Source organism: Tetrao urogallus, assembly GCF_951394365.1.
Source record: "Tetrao urogallus genome assembly, chromosome: 1".
In the NCBI taxonomy this organism is placed as follows: Eukaryota; Metazoa; Chordata; class Aves; order Galliformes; family Phasianidae; genus Tetrao; species Tetrao urogallus.
Genome location: NC_136813.1, coordinates 63,557,379 through 63,582,624, shown reverse-complemented (window position 1 = coordinate 63,582,624; position 25,246 = coordinate 63,557,379). Strand labels below are relative to the sequence as shown.

The 25,246-nt window shown below is 39.1% G+C and overlaps 1 protein-coding gene across 1 annotated transcript in view; it reads right to left on the bottom strand.

The window, feature by feature from the left end:
* VWA3B (von Willebrand factor A domain containing 3B) overlaps nt 1-25,246 on the bottom strand; it is a gene marked incomplete at both ends in the record, with an annotated part of 65,981 nt that overhangs the window by 36,591 nt on the left and 4,144 nt on the right. Inside the window, 9 exons of the mRNA XM_079542792.1 lie at nt 66-204; nt 2,128-2,282; nt 2,900-3,096; nt 8,650-8,763; nt 14,438-14,547; nt 16,359-16,528; nt 20,442-20,601; nt 22,301-22,551; nt 24,930-25,024. Coding sequence (XP_079398918.1) covers nt 66-204; nt 2,128-2,282; nt 2,900-3,096; nt 8,650-8,763; nt 14,438-14,547; nt 16,359-16,528; nt 20,442-20,601; nt 22,301-22,551; nt 24,930-25,024 — 1,391 coding nt within the window. The remainder of the gene's footprint in view (nt 1-65; nt 205-2,127; nt 2,283-2,899; nt 3,097-8,649; nt 8,764-14,437; nt 14,548-16,358; nt 16,529-20,441; nt 20,602-22,300; nt 22,552-24,929; nt 25,025-25,246) is intronic.

Here is a 25,246-nt window from a genome sequence, read left to right as displayed (position 1 = left end):
CACCCAGAAAAGGTCAGCCTACTCTAAAGGGCTCCTCAGTCTTCAGAATCATCACTTCATCAAACCTGTATGAGCTGAAATATTTTCTCCTTCACTAGTGGCAGCTTGTCCTTCATAGACTGGGATGTATCAATAAGAATATAGACATCATCTTCAAACACATTCCCAAAGAGACCTCTGCTTCCTTGTTGAAGCCACTTAATCCTGAGCAAGGAAAAAAGACAACAGAACATGGTATGTATGATACTGGGAGAACTGTGTATTATCACTGCTGTGCTTTCTATTCCTGTTCCCTACGCACTGTTACCTTTTCATGAGTAATATATTGACTCTGAGGCACCAATAACCTGCTGCTATGTAATAATGCAAGACAAATTTGTTTTCTAATTTCAGTAGAAATTTGGAGACAAACAGAACACACAACAGACAAAAAAAAAAAAAACAAAAAAAAAAACAAAAAAAAAAACTTTATATGGACAATTATCCAGTAGTTTGAGCTAGCAAATCCCATGAGAAAGTATTTATAACTATTGCCCCTTTAACTTCTCCAGGTTGAACTCAAGAAATCATTTAAGCATATGCTAATACATCTCCCTTTTCAGAAAACCACTTGAGAACCTATTCTGTAAGGAACTCGACCACTTTGAAGAGTCTTAATGTAACACAGATGCCTCAATGCCTTGTTGACCTGAGGCCTTAAACACAGACTTCATTTTACATTTTAAACAGGATTTAAGCACGCCTGCCAGTTAAATGCGTGCAAGCATGCAGTTGTATACAAGAGCACTTCCTCAGTAATGGCTGCAACAGGTCCAAATCTAATTTCCCCTGAGAGTCATAAGCTACTTGACTACTCTGAAACACAGGCATTTTAGTAGATGGAATGTAATGGCCCTGGGAAAAATACTGCTCATCTCCCACAGAGATTTAAAAAAATGGTATCACAGAAACTTAAAGGAACCTATTACATTCATTACTGACAGGTATAATACCATTTGTCATTTCCCCAAAGTGTTTGATGAAGTCTACCAAGATGTTTGAACAATAACACAAACCATGCTAAACAACAAACTCATAATCTTGGCTTGGATTTCAAAAATGTAAGCACACCAAAGTGCTTAACCTCAGATTTTCTGTTCACAGTATGTTAACATTATCCCAAATATAGCAAGTTGAAGAAAAATTAAAATGGGCAACAAAACCCTGTTTGATCCTGCTAAATATATTCATGCTATTATATTTTGGCAGAGAAGTGGCAGTAAAACAAAAGTTCACATCCTGTTTTAATCAGTAAGTCATCTCGTTGTCCTGATATTCTAAACACGGTTGCAATGTTTAGTGATACTTTTGGATCTCCAGCATCCATTTTGAACATTTTGATCTCTTCTTTATGTAGATATAAAAAGCTAGGAGTTATGTAACATATAATGGAGATACCCACGTTGAAATTAGACAAACTTCCTTGCCAGATAATACAGAAATGGGTCACAGTTCAAATGAACTTCACCTGGGGCATCTTCAGGACAGATCAATCAGACTTGCTAGTTGCTTTTTTATTATTTCTATTTATTTATTTATTTATTTATTTATCTAGTAGCTTTCCTACAGAACCTCAGAGTGTATCTTGTACAGCAATCTATGGAGCTAGCTTGGGCACCGAATTCCTGAGTAGAGTTGTTACTTAATAACTAGCTCATGTTCTAGGCTGTTCAAACTTGTCTTCAACATGAAGTTGCAGAAGAGGCATTATTAGTATGGGCACAGGCCAATCTGTGCTACTTGGTGCCAGAGGTATCACAGGGGATTCCTAGGTATGCAGAATGAAGGATTCTGGAAGTTCTCTGCCTTGTTCCAGCATACCATAAGTTCCATTGCTTTTTCAACTTTCAGTAGCATTTCTACAGTGCACTGACTGACTTTGGTCTTTGTGTCACAGAAAGAGAATAAAAGACACAGCTCATCAATTTTCTTACATGGCTACTAAGAAATCTTACACACAAGTGAATTTTGTGGCTTAATATTGCTACTGGCAGTTTACCAGCTACATCAGTTTATTATGACAGTGAATGTCAAAATTTTAACACCAGTGTAAAATAACACAAAATGTTTATGTGACAGAACACAAACCTTCCTTCCACTTGTCTGAGGGCAGTCCTCATTTTCTCTTCATACTGCTTATACTTTTCTGTAGTAACATATACATGAACTACAGATCCATCTTTCCAGAAGGTATGTACAAACTTGTCACAGTATTTAGCATGAATTACCTTCCTCTTTGTCTCCTAAAGCCAAGAAAAACAGGTTTCATGTTTCAAGGCACATTTTTTTTGCTGGGTCCTACAATATTTAGTAAACAGACTTCAAAGGTGCATGCTGATTACAAATCTACAAGTGCAGAAATGGACGCAGTAGTGTGGTCACAGAATTTACTTCTAGCACAAGTCAATAGAAACTAGTTTTACTCCAGTAGCTTGCGAGAACAGGAGCTTACTGAACAGTGTGATGGTAAAGCTCAAGAAAAACAAATAGAAAAAGAAAAGAATTCAAATTCATTTAAAGATCCGCAAGCTCTGGAGCAGCTGGTACTAATGTTTTTTTTAAGGAAATATGAAGATGATGAACAAACTTTACCCAAGGCATTGCTTAAGCCAGCTCTTGTTCTTCCTTGCAGCTTGTTTGTGGACCAGGAAAAATCATTTTCAAATGGACCTTTGAAACAATTTATGACCATCTTTGTCTCATTCCACTAATAAACTGACTTTAGCAAGAAAAATAAAACAAACAAACAAAAAAACTCATAACAAGAGATCATACATTTTATCATAAATTCAGACATTCCAAGTTTTAAAACAAAAAATTAACAGTTCACAGGTCGTGAGGGAAAATCAATGCTACTCACAGCATCAGTTTGTGAAGATTCATCCTCTGGTTTAGTTTTGATGCCAACAATTCCATCTGCATGGCGAAATGTACAATCAGCAAGTGCATCATACACTGTGAGCTTCTGAGCTTTCAAGCCGTACTTCTGCAACCACTCCTCAGAAGTCAAAAATGTGTCAAATTTATGCTCTTCTAATGGGTGATCAGCTTCGGTTCCTAACAAAGAAAATTCAAGAAAAAACTGTCACGTATGGTAAGTAGGGTACATTTGAGATATGCTATTTTCAATAGGCGATGATACTGCAGTCAAAACTGTCAAACTCATGGCTTATATCTCCTGAATTCTTTGTTAGGCACCTGAACAGGTGCAATTTTGTACATGACCATCAACACATAGTTTTGGAATCAACAAAAATGATTACGCCACTGATTCAGCAGACTAGGTAATCATTTCTGATTTTCACAGCAAAACTGATTTGAAGAACTTTGAAAAATAATTTAAATCAATTCTGAGTAAAATACAGAATTAAATAATAATAAAAGCCCAGATATTCCTCACTCTTATAATACAGAATTATAAACTGCGTAAGAAGATATAAATGTCCCTAAGAATGCCTAGCATATTATCAGCTGTAATTATCAGTTTCCATTTTTTTCCCCAAAAACTGACTGTGCACTAGAAGTTTCTGTGTCACCGATTTGCCCAAGGATGATTGTTAGATTAATGGAGGAGAAAAACAAAGAGAATAGTTAACTAGAAGAATTTGGATGTTTCTCAAAAGATGAAGGAAAATACATTTTGTCACATAGACAATTTTCCATACTTGGTCTGCTCAGAAGTTCTCACATCTTCAAGATTCGGAGCAGATATTTTGACTTTGTCAGTCACCTATAGCAGAACGGTGCCCCTCTGCCATCCATATCAGCTAAATTTTGTCAAGTTTAAAACTGATATGATCAGCAGAGACCTGTTAAGGTTTGGCAGCTGAATTCCCTGAAGATTACACATTGCTCTGAACTTGTTCCATTTGCACTGACTGCTCTGGAGTTACTGGATATTTCTGACTCATCTTTACTACCTACTTTGTTGTTTATGGTATTTGGTTTTTGTCTTTCTTATCAAGCAATTATTTGCAATAAATCCCTTTATAACTGGCACAGAACTATCAGGAGACAGAGAGCATAGAATATAAATAGCTACAGAATCAACACATAGAAGGAATATTCATATGAAGGTTGACTTAACTGTCGAATGACAAAAACACCATAAAAGATTCAGCATAAGATATCAAACTTCAAGGAGAATCATTCAAGAAGATGAAATAATGGAAGATACAATTGAAAATACAGTTAAGAACATAGACTAACATTGCCATTGTCCTTTTTCAGCGAAGGTCATTTAAAGGCAACTTACACAGTCTCTGGATGTTACCTTGTGTTTCTCCATAATACTGCCTTTTCATAGGCTGAGTATTCTAAGCAACATATCACATGTGTATCGCCTTAATATTTTCTCTAGTTTATATTCTAGTTTACTCTATTATTTATTACTGATATTGGATTAAATAGGATATTTTTTGTTTGACCTGTCATGATTGTTCTCATGCTTACATTGTTCATGTTGTAGAAATTTTCTAAGGATCACCTTAAGTTTGGGAATTGCACATCTCTGTACACAGGTAATAAGATCATAGAACCATGGAATCATAGAAAGGCTTAGGTTGGAGAGAACTTTAAAGATCCCTTAGCCTACCATGGGCAGAGCTGCCACACACCAGCTCAGGCTGCCCAGGGCCCCATCTTGAATGCATCCAGAGATGGGGCACCTACAGAGTTTCTGGGCAACACGTGCCAGCACCTCACCACCCTCCGAGTAAAAAATTTTCTCCTAACATCGAACCTAAATCTTCCCTCTTTTAGTTTAAAGCCATTCCCCCTGTCCTGTCATGGTCAAAGAGTGTGAAAAATCAGTATCTCCCCTGAATATAAGCTTCTTCTAAGCACTGTAAGGCTGCAATGAGATTTCCCCAGAGACTTCTCTTCTCCAAGCTAAATAGGCCCAACTCCCTCAACCTGTCTTCACAGGAGAGGTGCTCCATCCCTTTGGTCATCTTTGTGGCCCTCCTCTGGAACTAATTCAGCAGCTCCACACCCCTTTCATATTGAGGGCCCCAGGTTTGGACACAGTACTCCAGAGTACAAGGGCAGAGTAGAAGGGGAAGAGCACCTCCCTCTCCCTGCTGTTTTGATGCAGCCCAGGATACTGTTGGCCTTCTGGTCTGCTGACTCACGTGCAGCTTCTCATCTGCAAGGATCCCCAAGTCCTTCTCAATAGGGCTGCTCTCAACAAGTACTTGCCCTCATCAGTAATCACACCCGGGATTGCTTTGACCCAACTACAACACCTTGAATTTAGTCTTATTAAACCTCATTAAATTCTTGTGTGCCTACTTCTCGGGCACATTCACATTCCTTTGGATGGCATCCCTGCTTCTATTGTATTAACTGTACCACTCATCTTAGTTCCATCAGCAAACTTGCTGATAGTGAACTCAATCACACTGTTCATATTGTTGAAAAAGATGTTGAAGAACACCAGCCCCAAGACTGGCTTCCACCTAGACATAGAGCTGTTGACCATCACCCTCTGGCTATGACCATTCAACCAATTCCTTATCCGTCTATTAGTCCAGTCTTTAAAACAGTGTCTTTCCAGTGTAGAGAAAGGCCTTATACAAATCCAGGTAGATTATATTAGATGCCCTTCTTTTGTCCACTGACACCATCATTCCATCATAGAAGGCCACCAGATTGGTCAGGCGTGATCTGCCCTTGGTGAAACCATGCTGGCTGTCTCAGATCACGTCTTCTTCTTTCATGTGCTTTAACATGTCTTCCAGGAGGATCCACTGCATAATCTTCCTGGCACAGAGGTGAGGCTCACCAGCCTGTAGTTCTCAGGGTCTTCCTTTCTCCCTTTCTCGAACATGTGAGTGGTATTTTCCTTTTTCCAGTCACTGGGGACTCCACCTGACAGACACAACTTTTCAAATGTGATGGAGAAGAGCTTGGCAATCACCTCAGCCAGCCCCTTCAGAATCCTGGGACACAAGTCATCTGGCCCCATTGACTTGTACGTATTTAGCCTCATGAGGTAGTTTTGGACTTGCTCCACTCATAGACTTGGAGGGATTTTGCTCCCCCATCCATCATGAAGAAGTTCACAGACACCAGAGGTGTGAGAAGCCTGACTGGACATGAAGACAGAGAACTCATCAAGCAATTCAGCCTTCTCCACGTCTGAGGAGGCCAGCTCTCCCTTTCTCATTTCAGAGTGGGAAGACGATAAAGGACTCTGCATCACTAGCTTGATAAAATACACCTAAACCAAATTATTCATGAGTGGATGTTATAGTAGGGTGAATTTATTTTTTTTTTATACATTAATTTCAGTGATCTAGGCAGTATCAGCATTTACTTTATTTAGATGCAGCTAGTGACAACCATATAGAGGTCCTGAGCCTGTAGACAAACAGACATAAACAGATATTAATTTAAACAAAATACTACAGAGATCAGACAGCACCAGTGCAGGTGCAAGGGCAGAGCCTGTTCATGTGGAAACATTTGCTTTCTCATTGCTTGTCATTCTTAACACAGCAAGGCCAGCAAGCGTCACAAATGCATTCACACCATTTTAAGAAGAACACAGACATTTTCCTTCTTTCACATGCTTCATATAAAAAGTCATATCTCAGTTCAGGCAACTAGTGCATTAGCAGGATATTCAGCAGAAAAGTTGTCTCTGTTTCTCTTTTTCTTCTCCTGCAGAACACTGCAATCTATAATAAACTGTTCTGCAGCTGAACATTTAAAAAAGGGATCAAGATGACAAAAACAGGAAGAAATGCAGACAAGCAGAGATTGCAGTTATTTAGATCAATGGGCAACAGTCATATTGAACAATGCTGAAGAACTGCCAAAACAAATTACACTTATTTCATTTCTTCTAATTCTGTTTATGAAGTGATTATGCATGAAGGTATGTACTATAAGAACATTAAAGGTGTATAGTCAAACACACAAAAGTAAACACTGAAATTAGGGCTGCCTTTATAGCCTTATTGTGGTCCTTTTGTTCATACATATTATGATAGAAGAGTTTAACTTCATAAGGAAAGCCTTGCAGAAGATGCTATTATCAGTACAAAGAAGTGTATTGTGCCTTCACAGAAGAATTTATGCAGAGTAAGTCCTGCAGAGTTATGATGCTGTCAGATGTTCAAACCCAGTTCAGGCAGAGAAAGCTCCCAGATTCTAATCTTCACCATCACAACCTCAGCACACCAAGAGCTCAGGAGACCGATTATCCAGTTGCACAAATTGTTCCTCAATAGTAGTCCAGAGAAAGGTGCCTGACCCCAGCCTCCACCCAGTCCAAGCAAAAGCAATTACACTGCACAAACAATATTGGAGCTACACAAAATCACTGATGTGATAATTCAGCCTGAACTTCATATCAACTTACTAAAAAATTCCACCAGACGTCAAATAATAAATATTCTAAAGCCAGGGGCTAATGCAGAAGATGGTAATCGCTGATGGCCACAACTCTGATCCGGACAAACCAGTCACTCAGTTACAATTCAACACTGAAGCTTTCTAGCCTTTCAGTATTATAAAATTGCCAGGGAATCACTGAATCATAGAATCACCAAAGCTGGAAAAGATCTCCAAGACTAGTCCAACTGTCCACTTATCAGCAATATTTCACCATTAAACCATGTCCCTTAGTCGTTACTTGAACATTCCAGGGATGGTGATTCAGCCACCTCCTTGGGCAGTCTGTTATAGTGCCTGAGCACTTCAGAGAAGAAATGTTTCTTAACATCCAATCTGAACCTCCCCTGGCACAACCTGGGGCTATTCCCTCTAGTCTTATCGCAGTGTTACCATTCTGCTCCAGAGCATACTCAGAGCATCTCCATTTATCAGGGCTGAGTAGTTTCTCCCTTTCAGGGATCTGAAAACTAGCTATGCTTGGTCCCCACTAAGTTTCAGTCCAAACGGAACATATCCAAGGCCAAACATAATGGTGGAAACTATTAGTTTAACAAACAGATGTGAATTTTCTTCTATGTTGCTCAGTGCAACGGTTGTCAGAGCACTCATGCAGAATCAGCTTCAGTCCTCTGACTTTGACTAAGAGAAGTCAAAATTACACTCCTGTCAGCAGTATAAACTAGCTATCAAGCTGGAGGCTACCCACAAAAGATCATGGTGGGGTTCTTCCCCAGCACAGTTAAGAACAAAAATCAAAGACCAGCTCAGGCAGAGAGAGAAAGCACACACACACAAAAAAAGGAGCTTCAGTATCTCGAAATCTAGATGATTTCTAAAGTTAGTCATTGATGAATTTTAAATGACATGTTTTAGCTTTACCAGTTAAAATTTAGCAATTTTTAAGCAGTAGTAAACAGGAGTTAACAATGCAGGGTTTTAAGCAACTCTTTGTTTGGTTGCTAAGTATAAGCACAACCTACATATAGTTATTTCAGAGAAAATTGTCCTCAAATCAACATGTGACCAAAACTATTCATAAATAAAAGAATAAATAAAATAAAATAAAATAAAATAAAAATAAAAAATAAAATAAAAATAAAATAAATGAAAAGAATAAATAAAAGATCATGAATACAATGGTAACTGTTTAAAAAAAAAAAAAAAAAAAAAAAAAAAACAACCAAAACCAACCATAAATGATACCACCTGCAGAATCAGGCTGATGAAATTCAGATAAAATTTTCTGAACTTGTCTCAGCGTACTCCTAGCTTCCTCCAACTCTTTCCAGATCAAAAAGACATCTTCACGAACACCAGCAACTGCAGAAGGAATAATAGATAGAACTTGACATTTTGTACCAATTTCTGCTTTTTATACATCCTATATTATCATGAAGTCATCCAGGTGTTACTGCATCACCTTGTTCACAGGGTTCCACTGAAGTGAGAAGTGCTGTTCTTAGATGGAATTCAAAAATGGGCTCAAAGCGATCAGAACATGAGAGGTGTTTAGCCTGCTAGAATGAACCTACAGAGCTGGCCTCAGACTGTTCCCACAATGGGAGGAAATCCTTTTTAATGTTCTCAAATAATAAGAAGAAAATTCCACACAGAAATTCACATTTTTCTCTGAACTTCATTGCAAAACCAAGCTCCAAATATTAGATCTAACTTTGAAAATTTAAAGAGAAGACATTTGCAATACCTTCAATCTCCTACAGTATATAAAAACCTTTAAAATTTAATCTCTTTTTTCCATAAGGGTATGTAATATAATTTTGGTAAGATACTTTGATTTTCATCTTAACAATTCTCAACAGAGAGCCATAATTAAATGCTAAAAAACAAACAAACAAACAACAAAGCAGGAGTTGACACAAGATTTTCTTAATCCCAGTAGATTTGCTTCCCTTGATTAAAAGATTAAAGCATGAATTTATTTAGTAGAGTACAATTATTGAAACTGAGTCACCATGTACACCCAAGTAACATATACTAAAAATGTGTTGAGTGTAAACACATTGAGTTGAAATTGCAATCTAGGACTATATAGAAAAAACTGTGTAGTGCATTACAGTAAAAAATATATAAAAGGAACTGAATCATGAGCTATCCTAACCACAAATGTAGACCAAAAGCTATTGCAAAGCATAGCCTATTACTGAATGCACATGAAGCTGCTGAACAAGGCAAACTTTATCTTAGCATCTAGTGGTTCAGTTAATATTCTCTGGTAGTTCCCTCTATAGAAGATAAGACATGCAAACTCGTGTGTTAAAGTAGGCTACCAGTAAACAAACAAACCTGATCATTTTGTTCTTTGATAAACTTCCCTGAAATAATAATTAGAATGTTCTACTAAATCAGAACTCAATTATAATTGTGAAATGCTTTTAATTTCCAAGAAATATTTTGAAATATGTTGTTGTACACTGCCATCTCCTGGGAGTTCCCCGTACTTCAAAAATACCTGTTTCTGTTACAGCAAAGATCAGCATTTCCTACATGACAAAAGCCATGAGTAAAGTAGACCATTCCACAACATAAAAGACAGGGAAAAAATATCCAAGTCTGTTATCCTTAATTTACAAATTCAAAGTATTTAATTTTATGAAGGATTTTAATGTTGCATTTGAAAATACTGAAATCAGGAAGAAATTTTCAACTACCTTTAAAATAGTATTGGTGATTTTATTGTGTTTCTTCATTTCCTCCTAAGCTCATGCTGTGGACTACTCAAATTTACAGGACTATTGGAACTGTCTCTGATAAGATACATGTATTTAGTTTGTATTACATAAGAACGTATTTTATTCCTTATTAATGCCATGGCCAGCGAAGTAAAACTGCACGCACTTTCAAAGCAAATGCATTTAATGGAGCATATTGTACAGGAAAATGCAGGCATTAACAACTGCACACTGCAAACAGCAAGTTGCCTAGAAAACCTTTTATCTGGCAACAACTTTTTGTGGGCTCAGCTAGAAGAGCAGACTGTAAGCAGTGGCAAGCAAAGCTACTTTCTCTACAAGGGAGGCTCACCTCCACCTCCATGTTTGTTTCCATCTCTATCTGCACCTTTTCCTCCACATCTGAGGAGAAGTGGGAGAGAAAAGCTGTGCCTTTTCAAACAGCCCCAAACCCAACACACAAACACACACACCGCTGGTCACATCCTCCAGCTGTGCCTTTCTCCCCACAGCCTGTCCTTGAAAGAAGCAAGCACAAACCTCTCTTCGACTTATGTTCCCTGCACTCACTTTCATTTTCACTTAATGCTCTGCCTTCCCCAGCCTGCACGAAGTGCCAGCTGGCTCGGCTGTCTCCCACCATCACTGCTGAGGTGAAGCATGGCCTGTTGTGCTGAAAGAAGCCCTGCCCCAGAGAATGGAGGCCATGGAAATGAGGAAGAAGATGAGGCAGGAGAGCCTGAGATAAGGGGCTGGAGCACTGTGCTGACTTGTGTGAGCTAAAGCAAAACGGTGTAGCCAAGTGAAAAGGCATGGGCACTTACACATGTACACAGAAACTCAGAACAGTCCTCATTCCATTTCCCACTTATTTCATATCATCAGGTGATATTAAAGCAAGAAGCTTTTCCACACCTACCTCTCAGCAGACAAACTTTTCTGGTTTGATGAGCCACTGTAACCCATTTCATTTCATATTCAAGGTACAAAAAATGCTTAGAAAAAAAAGCCCACGCGAAAAGAAGCCTGTGAAACTTGACAGGGTTTTTGAAATATCAAGGAAATACCAGCACAGATGCAAAACATGAAAAACTGAAGTATTTCTTATTTCTCTGATGATCTGACAGAGGCTGTGGAAGCAAAATCCAAATGTAATGCAGTAAGATATATTATAAACTTTGTTTGCCTGCAAGGGAAGAGCAATTTTTTCACTGCTGGTCCCTTCCTCAGCCTCTATGTGGCAGCAGAAGACAGCAGTGTTCTCCCAAGAACCGGTTGTCAAAAAGCACCTTTGGAAGGGGAAGCCTGCGGGTCCAGAGGAGCACAGGAGGGCAGCTGCCTGAGCACCCACAGAGTCAGGCAGCAGGCACCCTGTCCCCATCTTGCCCTTCTTCCCCTGGGCAAATGGACAAAGCAAATGAACTTTGTATCCCGTGTGGTATTGCAGCTATCTGCATCACTCTTTACACATTAGCAAAGAGAGTTGCCAGGCCAAGGTTAGGTTGCTAAGACTGGACAAAGCACGAGTGAGAAAAATGCAGAGGCAATGATCTTTGCTTTGGCTCATTGGTAAAGCAGCTGCTACATAGTCATTATCCTGGCTTTCTGAAAACTCAGAACTGATCAAGCTCATTTGTCTCCACAGACTGGAATGGTGCGCTATTCCAAAAGTCTGGCCATGTTAAAATATGTCTCTTTTCAGATACGTCTCATAACTCAAATCCTGACTTCAGTCCACTGACATTTTCTTTATGCATACAGTTCATCTACTCCACCACACAGAGAAATACTGCCCGGAAATATGCTATTGTTTGCACATCAGAAGCCATTATAAATGTCAGGATCTAGCTCAGAATGCCACTGCTTTTCAAGCCCCTCTATAGCACCTATCTCCTCCCAATCCAAGCCCATAACACAACTGTGGCCCTTCTCAAGGAGAACCTTCTTCACCACAGCTTCCACCATCTCTCTTGTACTCTAGAACTTCAAGCTCCAACTTGAATTCCATCTCCCTTCCACTTACAGTTCTAGCTACACAACAACACTGCTTAATTCTGCAGCTTTCAGCAGATGAAGAAGCTACACAAAGAATGTAGGCAGAAGTGATAACAGGAAAATCAGTGCTGAATAAGGAGATATCACCACATTGGTCCAAGTAAGATTTTATGTAAGAGTATTTCTTCCGCATGAAGTAGGACCGAATCTGCCACTACAAGCACTGTAATTATTTACTGGTTTACACCTGATTTGATCTCTAGCACTCATTCAATGAGTTTAAATATATATATATATATATCCTATTTGGCAGTTTCTTATGCTTCCTTGGCTGCTCAAGATGCAAAACAGGAGAGAAGTCAGCTGTTATCTGAAATTTTAAATAGTTCACTTCCGACTTGTTTTGCTTAGGTAGATGAAAAAGAGTGAGCATGAAGATTACCTGTATTTGCAAAGCAGTGTTATTCAGTGGATACCCAGAAAATTATCAGATTTCCTTAAAATGCTTTTTTTTCCCAGTCCATAAAACGTAATGATGAGTTTCAATTTCCAGCTGTTGCATTTGCGGTGCAAAAAGAAACAGAATCAGAATACTCTTGTGCCACCCTTTATTTTCCAAGAAACATCACATTTGGAAGATTAGATCTCTGCTTCATTTTCTATTCATTTCCTTGTATAGTTTATGCCACACACCCAAGAACCAGTTTCAGAACACATCAGTGAGTAATCAACAGTTTTATTATTATCATCTTCTACACCCTTGAAAGGAGTCTCTGAAATGCGAGACATCAGGCATGGGCCAGAATAATGTCTCCTATACATTTTCTCTTCTGAAAAGATTTTAGATTCTGCCTATGACTGAAAGGCTCTGATTGGCTGTCAGTGATGTCACAAGTGTGGTTATAATACCCAGTAAATGTAGAAAGCTAATTGTGTTCCTTTTTAATGCGTAAATTCTACACCATAATAGCAATAAGACAAAACAGACAATGCACTTCAAGGAGATTACTGCCCTTTTGAGCGATTAAAGCTATTCAGCTTTCAACTTTAGAAACAGTGATGAGGAAGTAATTCCAGTCATATAGGAGCTCTAGGCCCATCTATTGAAACAGGCTGCTGCCTGGGGGAAGAGGAAGCCAGCTTCTCCCTCACGCTCAAATGGGGTCTGGCAAAGAAGCACTTGGAGCAGACTGAAGGAGATTATTACAGCACTCTGAATTAGTATGAAGTGAGAAGAAGGGCTCTGAAGTACACTCTGCTTTTGGCTCCTAAACTTTTTGCTCTCTTAATTTTGCTCCCCCAACTCCCCCATTATGCTTCTTACACACTGAATAACCACAGTCATGCTGAAGGACAGGTTAGTACACAGGAAACAAGATCACAATCCAGAAAATATGGGACAGTTAGTCCAAGGCTTAAAAATGGTGAGTCACTAAGTTCACTTAATGCCATAGGTTCCCTAGCAGTAAAAAGAGGCTAACAGTAATGCAACACTGATGCCCCTCAGTGTAATGGGGATGTGAGCCAGGAGAGAAAAGAGGTCTTACGCTTGCTGATATTAAAAAAAAAAAAAAAAAAAAAAAAAAAAAAACATTTTTCAACGGAAAAAGTCTGCTGATAAAGATATCAGACTTGGCATACATGGACTCGCTTCACACCACAAGCTGGTCCAGTCCCACTGAACAGTAAGGCTGACTTTTCCTGGTGAAGTAGCACTGTGACTAAGAACCATGCTGAGAGCTTTCCATCCAGCTCCACTCACAGTAAAATGAAGATTCTGCTTCTCCTCTGCTTCTTTCTGTTTCTTCCTCTTAAATTTTTTTCATCTTTTTCCTCTCTCTTTGTTCCTTCTCTCTAGTTTATACTGTGCTCTCTGCCTGTCTTCATGATAAATTCAAAGCTTGAGAGGAAGAAGTTAACCATATGTGGGTTTAATTCCTTGATATTAGCAATGAACTAGGTCTTACTGATGTGGCTGTTGTATCAGATGCCATTCTTATCTCTTTCATCTCCCTTTCTGCCATTACTTTCTACATTACCACCAGGACATTAACACTGCTGTGTTTATCTTTACCCCTGAAAAAAATGTTCTTGCTTCTAATTCTTTTTTCACTTCTCTTACATTCTCACATGTATATCCTCCATTCTCCTCACTTCTCTCTTTTCCTTTCCCTCTCCTTCCCTGTTGAAATTTGTTCCCAGCCGGCCCATGCCTACAGAAGATTTATTTTAACGCTAAGCAAATTCCTACATTACATTGCTACCTTGAAATTTCACTTGAAAACACAATTTGGATTTAAATTATCTACCTAGTGGCATTCTCCCTTTCACTTTTCTGGAATTCTGGGCATCTTCTTCACATTTTAGCGCAGGTCCAGTAGCATCTCTATAGTAATTCTTCTCAACAAAAGCATGGAATCTGTAATAAAAAATGGGTTTTCACCAGTCTGTAAACTATGTAAACACTTTCTTAGTTTAAATGTGAATGTCACATATGCAAGATCATAGCAACATACAACTTTGGAATTATTTCCTCATCTGTTCAAGATAATCAAATGTTCAATTACAACAGTACTATGAATGTTACCAAGCTTTTATATACATGTATGTATTTTCTAACGTTTTTTCATGAAGAACATGCTTTCATTTTGGTATCACTTACTCTGAGGCACATTCCTTTTCAATCATCTGGAAATTTGTTTTTAATTAATGCTCCTAACAGCTGAGCAAGCAAATCATTTGAGATATCTGAGAGGATGCTAACACCCTTAAATTAGATTATCCTTGCAGTTCAAAGCCCAACAGGAACATTTATTTCACTATCGACGTACAATCAGGAAGTCAAGCAGACTTCATTTACCTTCATTCTCACAACAGAAAAGCTCCCAGAGCAGGAAAAAAGAAGCCTTTCTAAAGCAGAACTACACCAGAATCAGGCTTAAATCAAGAAAAACCCATGAGCTTAACAACTCCCATGAGGAAGCTGACAGCCTTTAAGACAGTTATTGGCAAATGTCCACCAGCAAGATATTTGTGGCCTCTGAACCAAAGCTATGCTATTATTAGTGCAAAAAATAGTGAAGATAATGGGAATCATACTAGGAAAACAATTCCTCAGAGCACCTTCTTGCACCTTTCTCTACCATGCAAGAAACATTCATTTTCCTCTTATAAAGGAGGGAAAAACACTGTCAGAAGAAAATGAAGGATGGTGACCAATTAACGTATGTGGTATCATAGAGGTACCACAGTTCATTTAGACACATATCAGAAGAAATATAACAATTTCCCACAGTTTTGACTTTTGGCAGACACTCCACCTCTTGAAAGCTACTTCTAAACACAGACGGCTATAAAAGAGCTCAGCAGCTGCCGTCTTACCAATCGCTCTGCTGTCGTTTGGGAGATTTCTACTGTTGGAGACCTTCCCACTCTTCACAAACAACAGTGAAACAGAAAGCTACAGCAGTCATTTCACAGCTCTGTAACTGCATAGTGACTTCTGTTAAGCAGAAAAACACCTTATCAGCTCCTATTGGCCTCTTGCTGTTTAGCCAGAGTTAGGTGGTGTGGCTCTTTTTGTTTTCTCATTTGCTTTCCTTATTTTGATATCAGAATCAAGATTAAAGTTGTATTATTCCTTCCTAATGAAGGCTGATTCTCGCCGCACAGCTGGTTCCCAAGATAAAGTAGCCAAAAACCATATGGAATATATCAGTTTCCACCAACCACACTGAAAAGCAGGGTGCAGAACTGCAGTTTCACACAACAAGGCCTAATGGATAACACTACTTCAATTTCCTGTTGATCCAGGCACTGCCTATTTAGGACAGGCATTATTTTTCAAGTACGTGTCTGCATTACACTTGGTCCAAAAAAACTCCACATCCTTTGGTGGTGGCTGTGGGCATTACCAAAGTACAAAGCAATATGATGAAAACTTGAGGTTGCCACTCTTTCTCCTAAACAATTTTCAGACTTTCAAAGATAAGGATTGGCCCTTCTTCAAGCCAGTGAGCACATATGTGGAGAGAGGTCTGTTTGAGTAGACTCTATTTCAGTTATAGCTCTTAGATTATTTCCTTTGTTTATCCAGATCACTTACCAATCTGGTTTGTCCCATTTTCCTCATGAGAAAAAAAGGGATAACATTCAGGTATCTTCAGATAGCATTCCTAGCAGCAAAAAACAAGTGCTGAAATCTTACACTGAAATCCTTCTTTGTCATACCTTCCAGAGGCCAAGTGGCTCAGCTCCTTCAGAAAAATAACAGTTTCATCTTCCCTGGCATTAAAAGATACAGTGTTGACTGGACAGGGGCCATCAGAAACCTTCTCAAGGAGTAGCTGCCTTGTGACTGCTGGAATGTCCCCCACCACAAAGTAATAAACAGCTTCAATCTGTCATAAAACAAAACAAACAAACAAACAAAAGATAAGGAATTGGGAAGACTTTTTTACATAGGTAGTTGGTATTCATTCAAAGCCCTGTGCCGTGCTGAGCACCAGTATGAAAATCTGGTAGAATCAATACATTGCTTGGCTTATCAAATTTGCGGATTTTCAGTTCTTCTCATTTTTGCTAGCAATTCAGATGAAGTCCACAAAAAATTCCTAAAGTGAGAAGAGAACCTGGCCCACAGCTCACAAGCCTGATTCTACCCAGAACAAGCCCCTTCCCACAGAAGTTAACAGAAACCAGAGAGAGGCGCGAAGAAGGACAACTGTGTTAATAGCCAAGAAAAGGCTCTGTGCTGCATTCCACTTGGGGGGAAGAGGAGGCACTATCCTTATGCCTTTCCAGGCCTGAAAAGCAATATGAACACTAATACCAGACATAATTTCATAGGCAACATGTATTTTGAGGGTTAGGAAAGATGCATCATTCTTTGAATGCTACCACAGGTATTTGCAGATAGTTCATATTTTTTATACTTCTGAGGCAGAGGGAACTTGACAGGTTTGTTATGAATACATACACTTATGTTATGAAAACATCATTGCAAGAAGACAGATAACTTGAAGAAACGTCCTTTGCTTTTTGCTTGCGTATTACATTATGATGGATTAGATACTGCCTGCACAGACCATGCAAGACGAATAACTAGTAAATATGCTCCTTGATATTTCACCAACATTTACAACAAAAGTAACCAACACTGTTCAACACAGTAAGAATTGTGTATCGACTCCACAGCATACCCACAGCACATATCTATTGACAAATAGAGATCAGTAGTCATTTAACAGAAAAACTGCATTCAGGTATGGTAAGGACTATTCTGGCACTGGAAGACATCTCCTCTAAGAAGGAACCTCACAAATTAACACAGCAGCACCTTGGGTTTTCCCAGGTCTCGTACAGGGGGCTGGGCATCCCGTGTAGAAGTCAGGGCCCATCCTCAAGGACCATGCTTGCTTGGAAGCAAGCAGGTCTGTTGTCAGCCAGGTATCCTGACATCACTGTTAGACAAATGCTAAGGTTAAAAAAAAAGAATGAACATCTTTCATTAAAGCTTAAAGTTAACACAACACCTATCAGCTTTATAAACAGGTGCACAGAATCAAAATAAACCAAGACTTGCACACAAAATCTGTGCTTTGGTTCAGTTCTGGAAAGTTTCCTCTGTGTTTCATCCAGCTAAATAGTCGTCAGAGCACGCATGCAGCTCTTCCAGCTGAGACCCAGGCCTTGGACAACACCCTTGTTCTGGAAATTCCTTTTGATGAAGAGGCTCCTGATCTGGGGAAACATATGCAGATTGCACAACCACTTTTCTTTGAATTCCTTCAGATTCACATCTTCTCCCCCTCCTTCCTAAGGCTGCCAATAATTCATAAACTTGATATTTAATAAGGGTATTAATTTTCGCACTTCCTTCAAGTGCCTGCCTCTGCAGCTTCTAAAATGCTGAAGTTTGCTGGGAATAGCTGATGCAGAACCAGCTCCTCAAGAAAGTAAACAAAATTTCTAACCACAGACAATTCACTCCACTTACCACAAACCCAGCAATATCATACCATGAAGTAAGTATTCCTTACAGAACAGTGGGGAAAGGTTCAAGCCTTTCCATTTATTCCTCCATATTTTGAAATCAATAATTTATGCAGCAATCCATACAAACAAATGAACTCTATAAAGGAACAGGAAGGAGAACACAGTGCTCCTCACAACCTTTACCTGGGAGGGGAGGTACATTCTGCACACTTTGCAGAGTGGCACCTGTGTAGAACTGCAAGTTAGAGACCATGGATGCATTTGCAGCAAGTATCCTGGGCTCCACCAGAAGAGGGGTGGCCAGCAGGGACAGGGAGGTGATTGTCCCCCTCTACTCTGCTCTTGTGAGGCCCCATCTGGAGTACTGTGTCCAGGTCTGGAGCCCCCAGCCAGGGAGCTGTTGGAGAGGGTCCAGAGGAGGGCCACAAAGATGATCAGGGGGCTGGAGCACCTCCCCTATGAGGAGAGGCTGAGGGAGCTGGGCTTGTTCAGCCTAGAGAAAAGGAGGCTGCAGGGTGACCTCATTGCAGCCTTTCAGTACCCAAAGGGAGCCTACAAACAGGAGGGGAATCAACTCTTGGAAAGGGTAGATGACAGCAGGACAAGGGGAAATGGTTTTAAGATGAGGGAGGGAAGATTTAGATTGGATGTCAGGGGGAAGTTCCTTCCAGAGAAAGGGAAGTTGGTGGCCCTGCATGTGGCAGGGGGGTTGGAGATTCGTGATCCTTGAGATCCCTTCCAACTCTGGCCATTCTGTGATTCTGTGACTGCAGCCTTACAGCGCGGTGATCTTGAGCCTGGCACTGGCAGGTCATGAGAAAAGGAAATCTAGGGACTTGCCACACATGGAAGAAAAACTCAACCTAATGGAATGACAGGAAGAGCCAAGTCTAGGGAAAAAGGAGCTATTGTTTTGGAGCAGCTTCTGTTGACGGAAGCAGTTCAGAGAAATGAGTCATTTATGACTGTTCAGTGAGTACACAGGTCTTGCCTAGGTCTGAAAGGGGTCTCCTCCAGCTAGCAGTATGGCCTGCGCTCAAACTGAACTGTCAGTTATAAATGATAATGACTGTATTTAGGAGTAATTAAAGTCTGTCTTACATAGATCACCTGCCAAAACAGGCTCCCTCAGATTACCCATTAGCCCACCAATGTCTAGAAAAAATAATAGATGCCTCACTGTTGGAAGAATTTTAATTTCTGTTTATCTGCATGCAGACTCAGGTCCAATAAGCCTTTTCTTCATCCAGACAGTACTTAAATCCAAATATCATCTTTTTGTTTCACCAGAAAATTTGTAATACACTGCAAATTGAAAATGTTAGCATAATTTATGAAGGGGACATCTTAAAAAACAGTTATAAAATTGTCACTGTTGTACAATTTGCTCCTCACCCACTTCCTTTCTACTATCATTTTCAAAACATCAAGGTTCATCCAGCTGAGAAGGAAACTCAAGCCAAATCTACCTTCTCTTTCAAACAGTGTCTCACAACGAAATTTACAAGAGAGTTAAGATTGGATCTGTGCACAGGCATGGACTCTAATGGCAGCAAAAACTAGTGATTCTAACCCTTGTGATTTTCCATTGAATCTGGGTGCCAGGAACTGAATTTATATTGGAAGCCAATTTCATAAAATCTTTCTTTAAGAGTACAATTTTTAACTGACTAGCTCAAATGATAGCACACATCTTTTATGTTTTGTCACTTCTGCTATAAATGAATAATGTAGCATGGTACTTTGAAAAATAGTCAGAATTTTTAGTAACAATATCTGCATATGCTTTGTCTTTTTGCCCTGAAATAAATTACAGCTGTAACCTGGGTGACGAAAAAAATATTTCAAGACTCTTGCTGTTTACAAATGCATAAAGAAATCTCTGTACTTAGTATTTTGGATTTTAAGTACAGGGTTTTTTTTCAAAAGCATTTTGGTTACATTACAAAATAAAAATGCTTTTCTTGTCTTCAATAATATTGATACTAGGAATATTTTCATGAACTTGAAACCCTGAAAACATATATGGCAAAGGAAGTGGAAGTCAGGATATTTACTCTTTCCTTTAATGACTGTATAACTCTCCTGTGTGCAGCAAAAAAAAAGAAAATACAAGATTTTGCCTTCAGAATACAATAAATTTACATAAGCAAGCCATAAGTAAATGCTGTATGCAGTCATTGTCAAGAAAAAACCTTCCAAATCCTCCCATTAATATTTATGTTTCACATTTCATTGGGGCAAATCACAGTAGCCAGTTTGGCACTGAACACTCTTGGATTAACTTGAGGCTTCTGAAAAGATGTATGAGCTTACCGTCTCATCACTCATGGCTTCCACCAGGGCTCCAGCAGAGGTGGTACTGTTGGCAGCTGTTGTGTGGTCCAGCTTCCAGAGCCACTTAACAGCAGATTTTACAGTATATTCAGACACAGGAGCAGATTTCTCTTGCCACTTCATAAGATCCTCAGCAGCCCTGCAAGTGACATTAACTATAAATCAAAAGTAGTGAGAAAAATACTGACAAAGCAAAATGGTGGAGTTCTTCCACTGTTAGTATTCTTATAGATCGTTAAGTAATAATAACAATAAACCACATATATTAAATCTAGACTTGCAATAAAAGTAGAGGTAAAATGAAACTCTTAGGTATAGAAATGACTATTTTTTAAGCCAGTTGTTGAAAGCACATCCAAGACAGCTACAGTGCTTTATAGCTCCTGATTCCCATTTGTCCTTTTGCTTATTTATCATATATCTATTATAAAAGCAAAATTTTTTAAAAATAGGTGTACAAAAAACAATCTGGTTTCTCTTTCCAAGACTTTCTGCATGGCCTTCATATCAGATCATTTTAACCTACTTCTGCTTTTTTGAAAAGAGCTGATATTTATTTGCCCATCGAAGTAAGATTTGTGAAGCAATGCTTTTCAGTATTTGATTGGTCAAAGGCCTTTTGTCTTTGGCATTACAGAGGTGCAAAGTATATATATGCATGTATACCTGTGTATGTACGTATGGAAAGACAAAAGATAAATCTAAAAAATAACAGGTTCCAGTAAAATAAGCTGAATGTCACAGGATCTGAGACATTCAGCCAAGGACCGTTCTGAATAATTCCTTGCAAATCTAAAAGAGAAGTAGTCCAGTTTCTCAGATTCTTTTAAAGCAGTAATTTGTGAGCTATATTGTCCTTTGTCTCCCTGCAACAAAAAGAAAAATCAATGAACACATTTATTGTGCCTCAATTTTGCCTTAGCTTAGCACAAATCATCTTTGAAGAAAATATTTTATGTGTTTCTTGAAATCTAGGAAAATCATCCCCTGTTTTTTAAATGGACTGTATCATAAGGTAGACAATTAAGATAGGGAAACACAAACAAATCTGTAGGGTAAAGCATGCATAAAACAACATTCAGAATCATAGTGTGGTTGAAAGCAATCTTTATGGAACCTATTCCAAATCTGTATGGCCCAATTTGTGCATCATTTTTTCACACTCACCAAATTCCATTCATATATACAAGCCCAAGCTTATGACTTCAAACGCTTATATAAAAATGGGGATTTGTGCAAAGATGCATAAATTTGAATAGCCGCTTCTATTTTTCTATTTGTAACTAGACCCGGATTCATTTACTCAGGTTAAGGAACAAGCTTTTGTCTTTTGTTATGGAAATCTAGCATTGTTTCCTAGTCCTACTACTTATTTCTGTGACCATGGAAATCTATAGAAATACAAATGACTATGCCTGTGCCTATGGTACGTGGGGGAGTGTATATTCAGCTGTAAGGCAGAAAACTGTACTGCCTGAAGACACAAAAATACCCAGGCAGTCAGCTGGGACCTCACTGTTTCTTTAATACTTAGATGCATTATTGAAGCACACTACTGCGGTTGCAAAGCACCCCTTGTCTTTCTGGTTTTCTACATGTGCTACGTTTGTGGAAGGCTTGTATCACCATTTGGTTTCTGTTAGCCTTTATCCTCTCCTCAGGGTAACAATGTTTTTTTGTTAAATGGGAGCAGCAAACTCAGCATTCCTCTGGGTTAAACTCGGTGGAAAATCTATACGTACTGCCATGACACAAATCACATTATCCAAACACACATCTGTATGATATAAGACTCTTGTTCTCCAACAAAAGGCAGATACGGACTCCTTTCTGCTTACCGAATGAGGTTAAATTTGGCAATCTGTGTCACTTGTTCCACAAGAACCATAGAAAGTGCATCACGGCATAGATCAAATTCGGTTGGAGCTGCAGTGCCAAAATCCAAAACGATGACAATGTGCCATTCTTGAATCACTCCAAATATCAGCCGGCTTTCACTGGTTAACCATTCCATTCGCTGCTGATACAGCTCAATAGCTCCCATTAGACATTCCACAAAACGAAGAATCAGTTCTTTTTTGGCTGTCAGCTTTATTTAAATAAGGGAGAGAGAGGAACTGAACATTAAAACAACACAAATGAAGCCCCAAGCTTAGCACAGCTGCAGTAACCGGTTTGCAAGTGCCAGATATGCCGGCCAAGGTAGCAGTGAAAACAACCCATTTTTCTCCCGCTATTTCAGAAGCAAATACTTGACAAACGTATCTAAGCCATAACAGAAAAGACGCTGCATTTCGTCCTAATTGCCTTTCATAATCTTTTTATACAAGCATGGGACACTGCCAATGGGTTGTCTGCCTTGTCTGTCTCAAGACCGGAGCAATTAGAGTGAGCTGAACAGGGGAGAGGATGGAGAAAGGGCTGCAGAACAGATGGATGAACAAACAGGAACACAGACACTTTGTACCTTCTTAGACCAGATTTTTGACTGGCTCTTAAAACGCCGCACAGCCGTACAAGGGGGTGAACAGTTTGGTGCTGGAGCACTTCAATCTCCACCTTGTCTTTAGCATTTGAAAGGAAATGTAAAAGGCTTCCTATTTGTGCTATTATTTCACTAACAATGCCCAACACTACAGCTTAACTATTTAAGGGAAGGGGCTTAGGCAAATGCAGTCAAAAGTTCTCTCTCATAATAAGAAAAACGTAGATGGAGCACAAAAAAAAACCAAACCAAGAAACCCTCTCTATGCACGTATCTATGAATGCTCGCTGTGTAGAAAGATCTGCTGGCTTAAAAACTCACTGCAGGTTCCAGTAAATATGCATCCTCAATATCTCTGACCCATTTAAGCTAATTTACCTACCACCTTCTATCTTCAACTTTCCAGGACAAGTTCAAAACCTTGGAGCTACAAATGTTTGAAAACAAGAATATTTCTCAGTGAGAAATCAATTTGCAAACTCCTATGTATTTCTCACTGTTCTTTACTGTTAGCTAGGGCACTGTAAAATGCCTCCCAGACACATAGCAGGTTGTCTGCAGAGGAGTGGAGGCCTAGGAAGGAGTGCTCAGAAAGTCCAGTTTCCTCCTATCACTGCCAGACTCACACAAACAGCTCACTGCACTACACTGATCAAATTCTATCTTAAAATAAAGCACTTTTCTTGCCCCACCCTTTTGCTTCTAGTTGGCCAGTCCAGATTCCCATTTCTCTGAGGGGCTGCAAAACTTCTGGCTGTCCACTCTACATTTATTCATGGCAGTTCACATCCATTTATTCTTGGACTAGCAGGACTTTTAGCATAGAAAATAATAGCTCTTCTCTGTGCCTGCAATCTGCCTTTCTAGAAGCATTCAAGGGCATTCAAGTATACAATTTTTCAGTCTTCTTTGGTCTTATCTAAACACATCAACATCAACCAAGGCCTCTTACAAGATTAGCACTCCATTGCTGATCATCCTACTTGCTCTTCCAGGTACCTACTCCAATTGGAATTATTTCTTACCCTGTGGTAACTGTACATAATATCATGCACCATATTCCAAATGAGGTCTCTCCAGATATTGTATAATGGCACCACTCATTTAATACTACCAGAAATATCTTTTCCCCTGCTCCAAACATGCCCTATGATTAAAAGACGTTATGTAGATACTTCATACAGAATTAATTTAATTTAAAAAAATGAGGGAATAAGGATCCTTGAAATAATTCTTTTCTCATTTTCACACCTGGTGCCTCAGAAAAGATTCAAGCTACCAGGAGAAAAAAAAAAAAAAAGAAAAAAAAAAGGACAAGCCTTTTTTTTGTAAAATCCTTTATGAATTAACTCTCTCCCCTTCCAGCTCACATGAGTATGTCTTCAGTCCCATCCATCCTCTCAACAATGGGACAGCCAGCAGCTGTTACTAAGACATTCCTTAGAACGTGAGCCCGGGCAGAGATCCAGCTAGCTCTCTATAGTCCAGGCTGAGCCCTTTGTGACCCACTGGCACTGAGCAAAGCAGCATTTTGCATTGGCAATGACAGCACATTATGTTATTTAATTTCAGCATGCCCATCGGTTTTATTGACTACAAGTACTTTGAAAACAAAAAAATAAAATAAAAAATTCTCAGCTGAGCACCTTCTTTTTAAGTGTTCTTTCTTTCAAAACAGAGTAAATGTTGCTTAGAAACTGCAGCCTTCTTCTATGGAAAGATTTACTGCAGTGCTGCACCAAGACAAGAGTGTGAGACTCCACAAAAGATATCTAGCACAAAAAGATAGCTAGCTTCTCTATTGTTATCACTAATATTTCAGAAAACAGAAACAAAAAATAGATCAAAAGATAAAGTTCTCACACAACAAATGTATGTATGCATTTCGTGTCACAGGGAGACGTTACAGTCATATCATTCTACTGACAGTGATACGAAGTTCTAAGTGCACAGGGAAGTTACCACAAGTCAGTTCCACTTACATTATACACGCTGCCATCGTGTGCTTTCTTGTATTGAGGAAATAAACCATCTGCATACCGAGAAGCCACAAGTTTCCCCAAAGTGGTCACATAATCTACAGTAAAGGTTACAAAAGAACAAGTTGTTAATCATCAGGATTACTTTCACGATGTTCTGTTTTTCCAAAGCGCACGCAATACAAAGGAGGGTAATTCTTGCTCTTGTTATTGTGTGCTTTTCCTAATATCTTCCTACAGAACTGTACAATCAGAATTCAGGGAAACCTTCTTAAAGGAATGAGAAGGATTCTTTAGATATATCAGGCTTTGAATGAGAA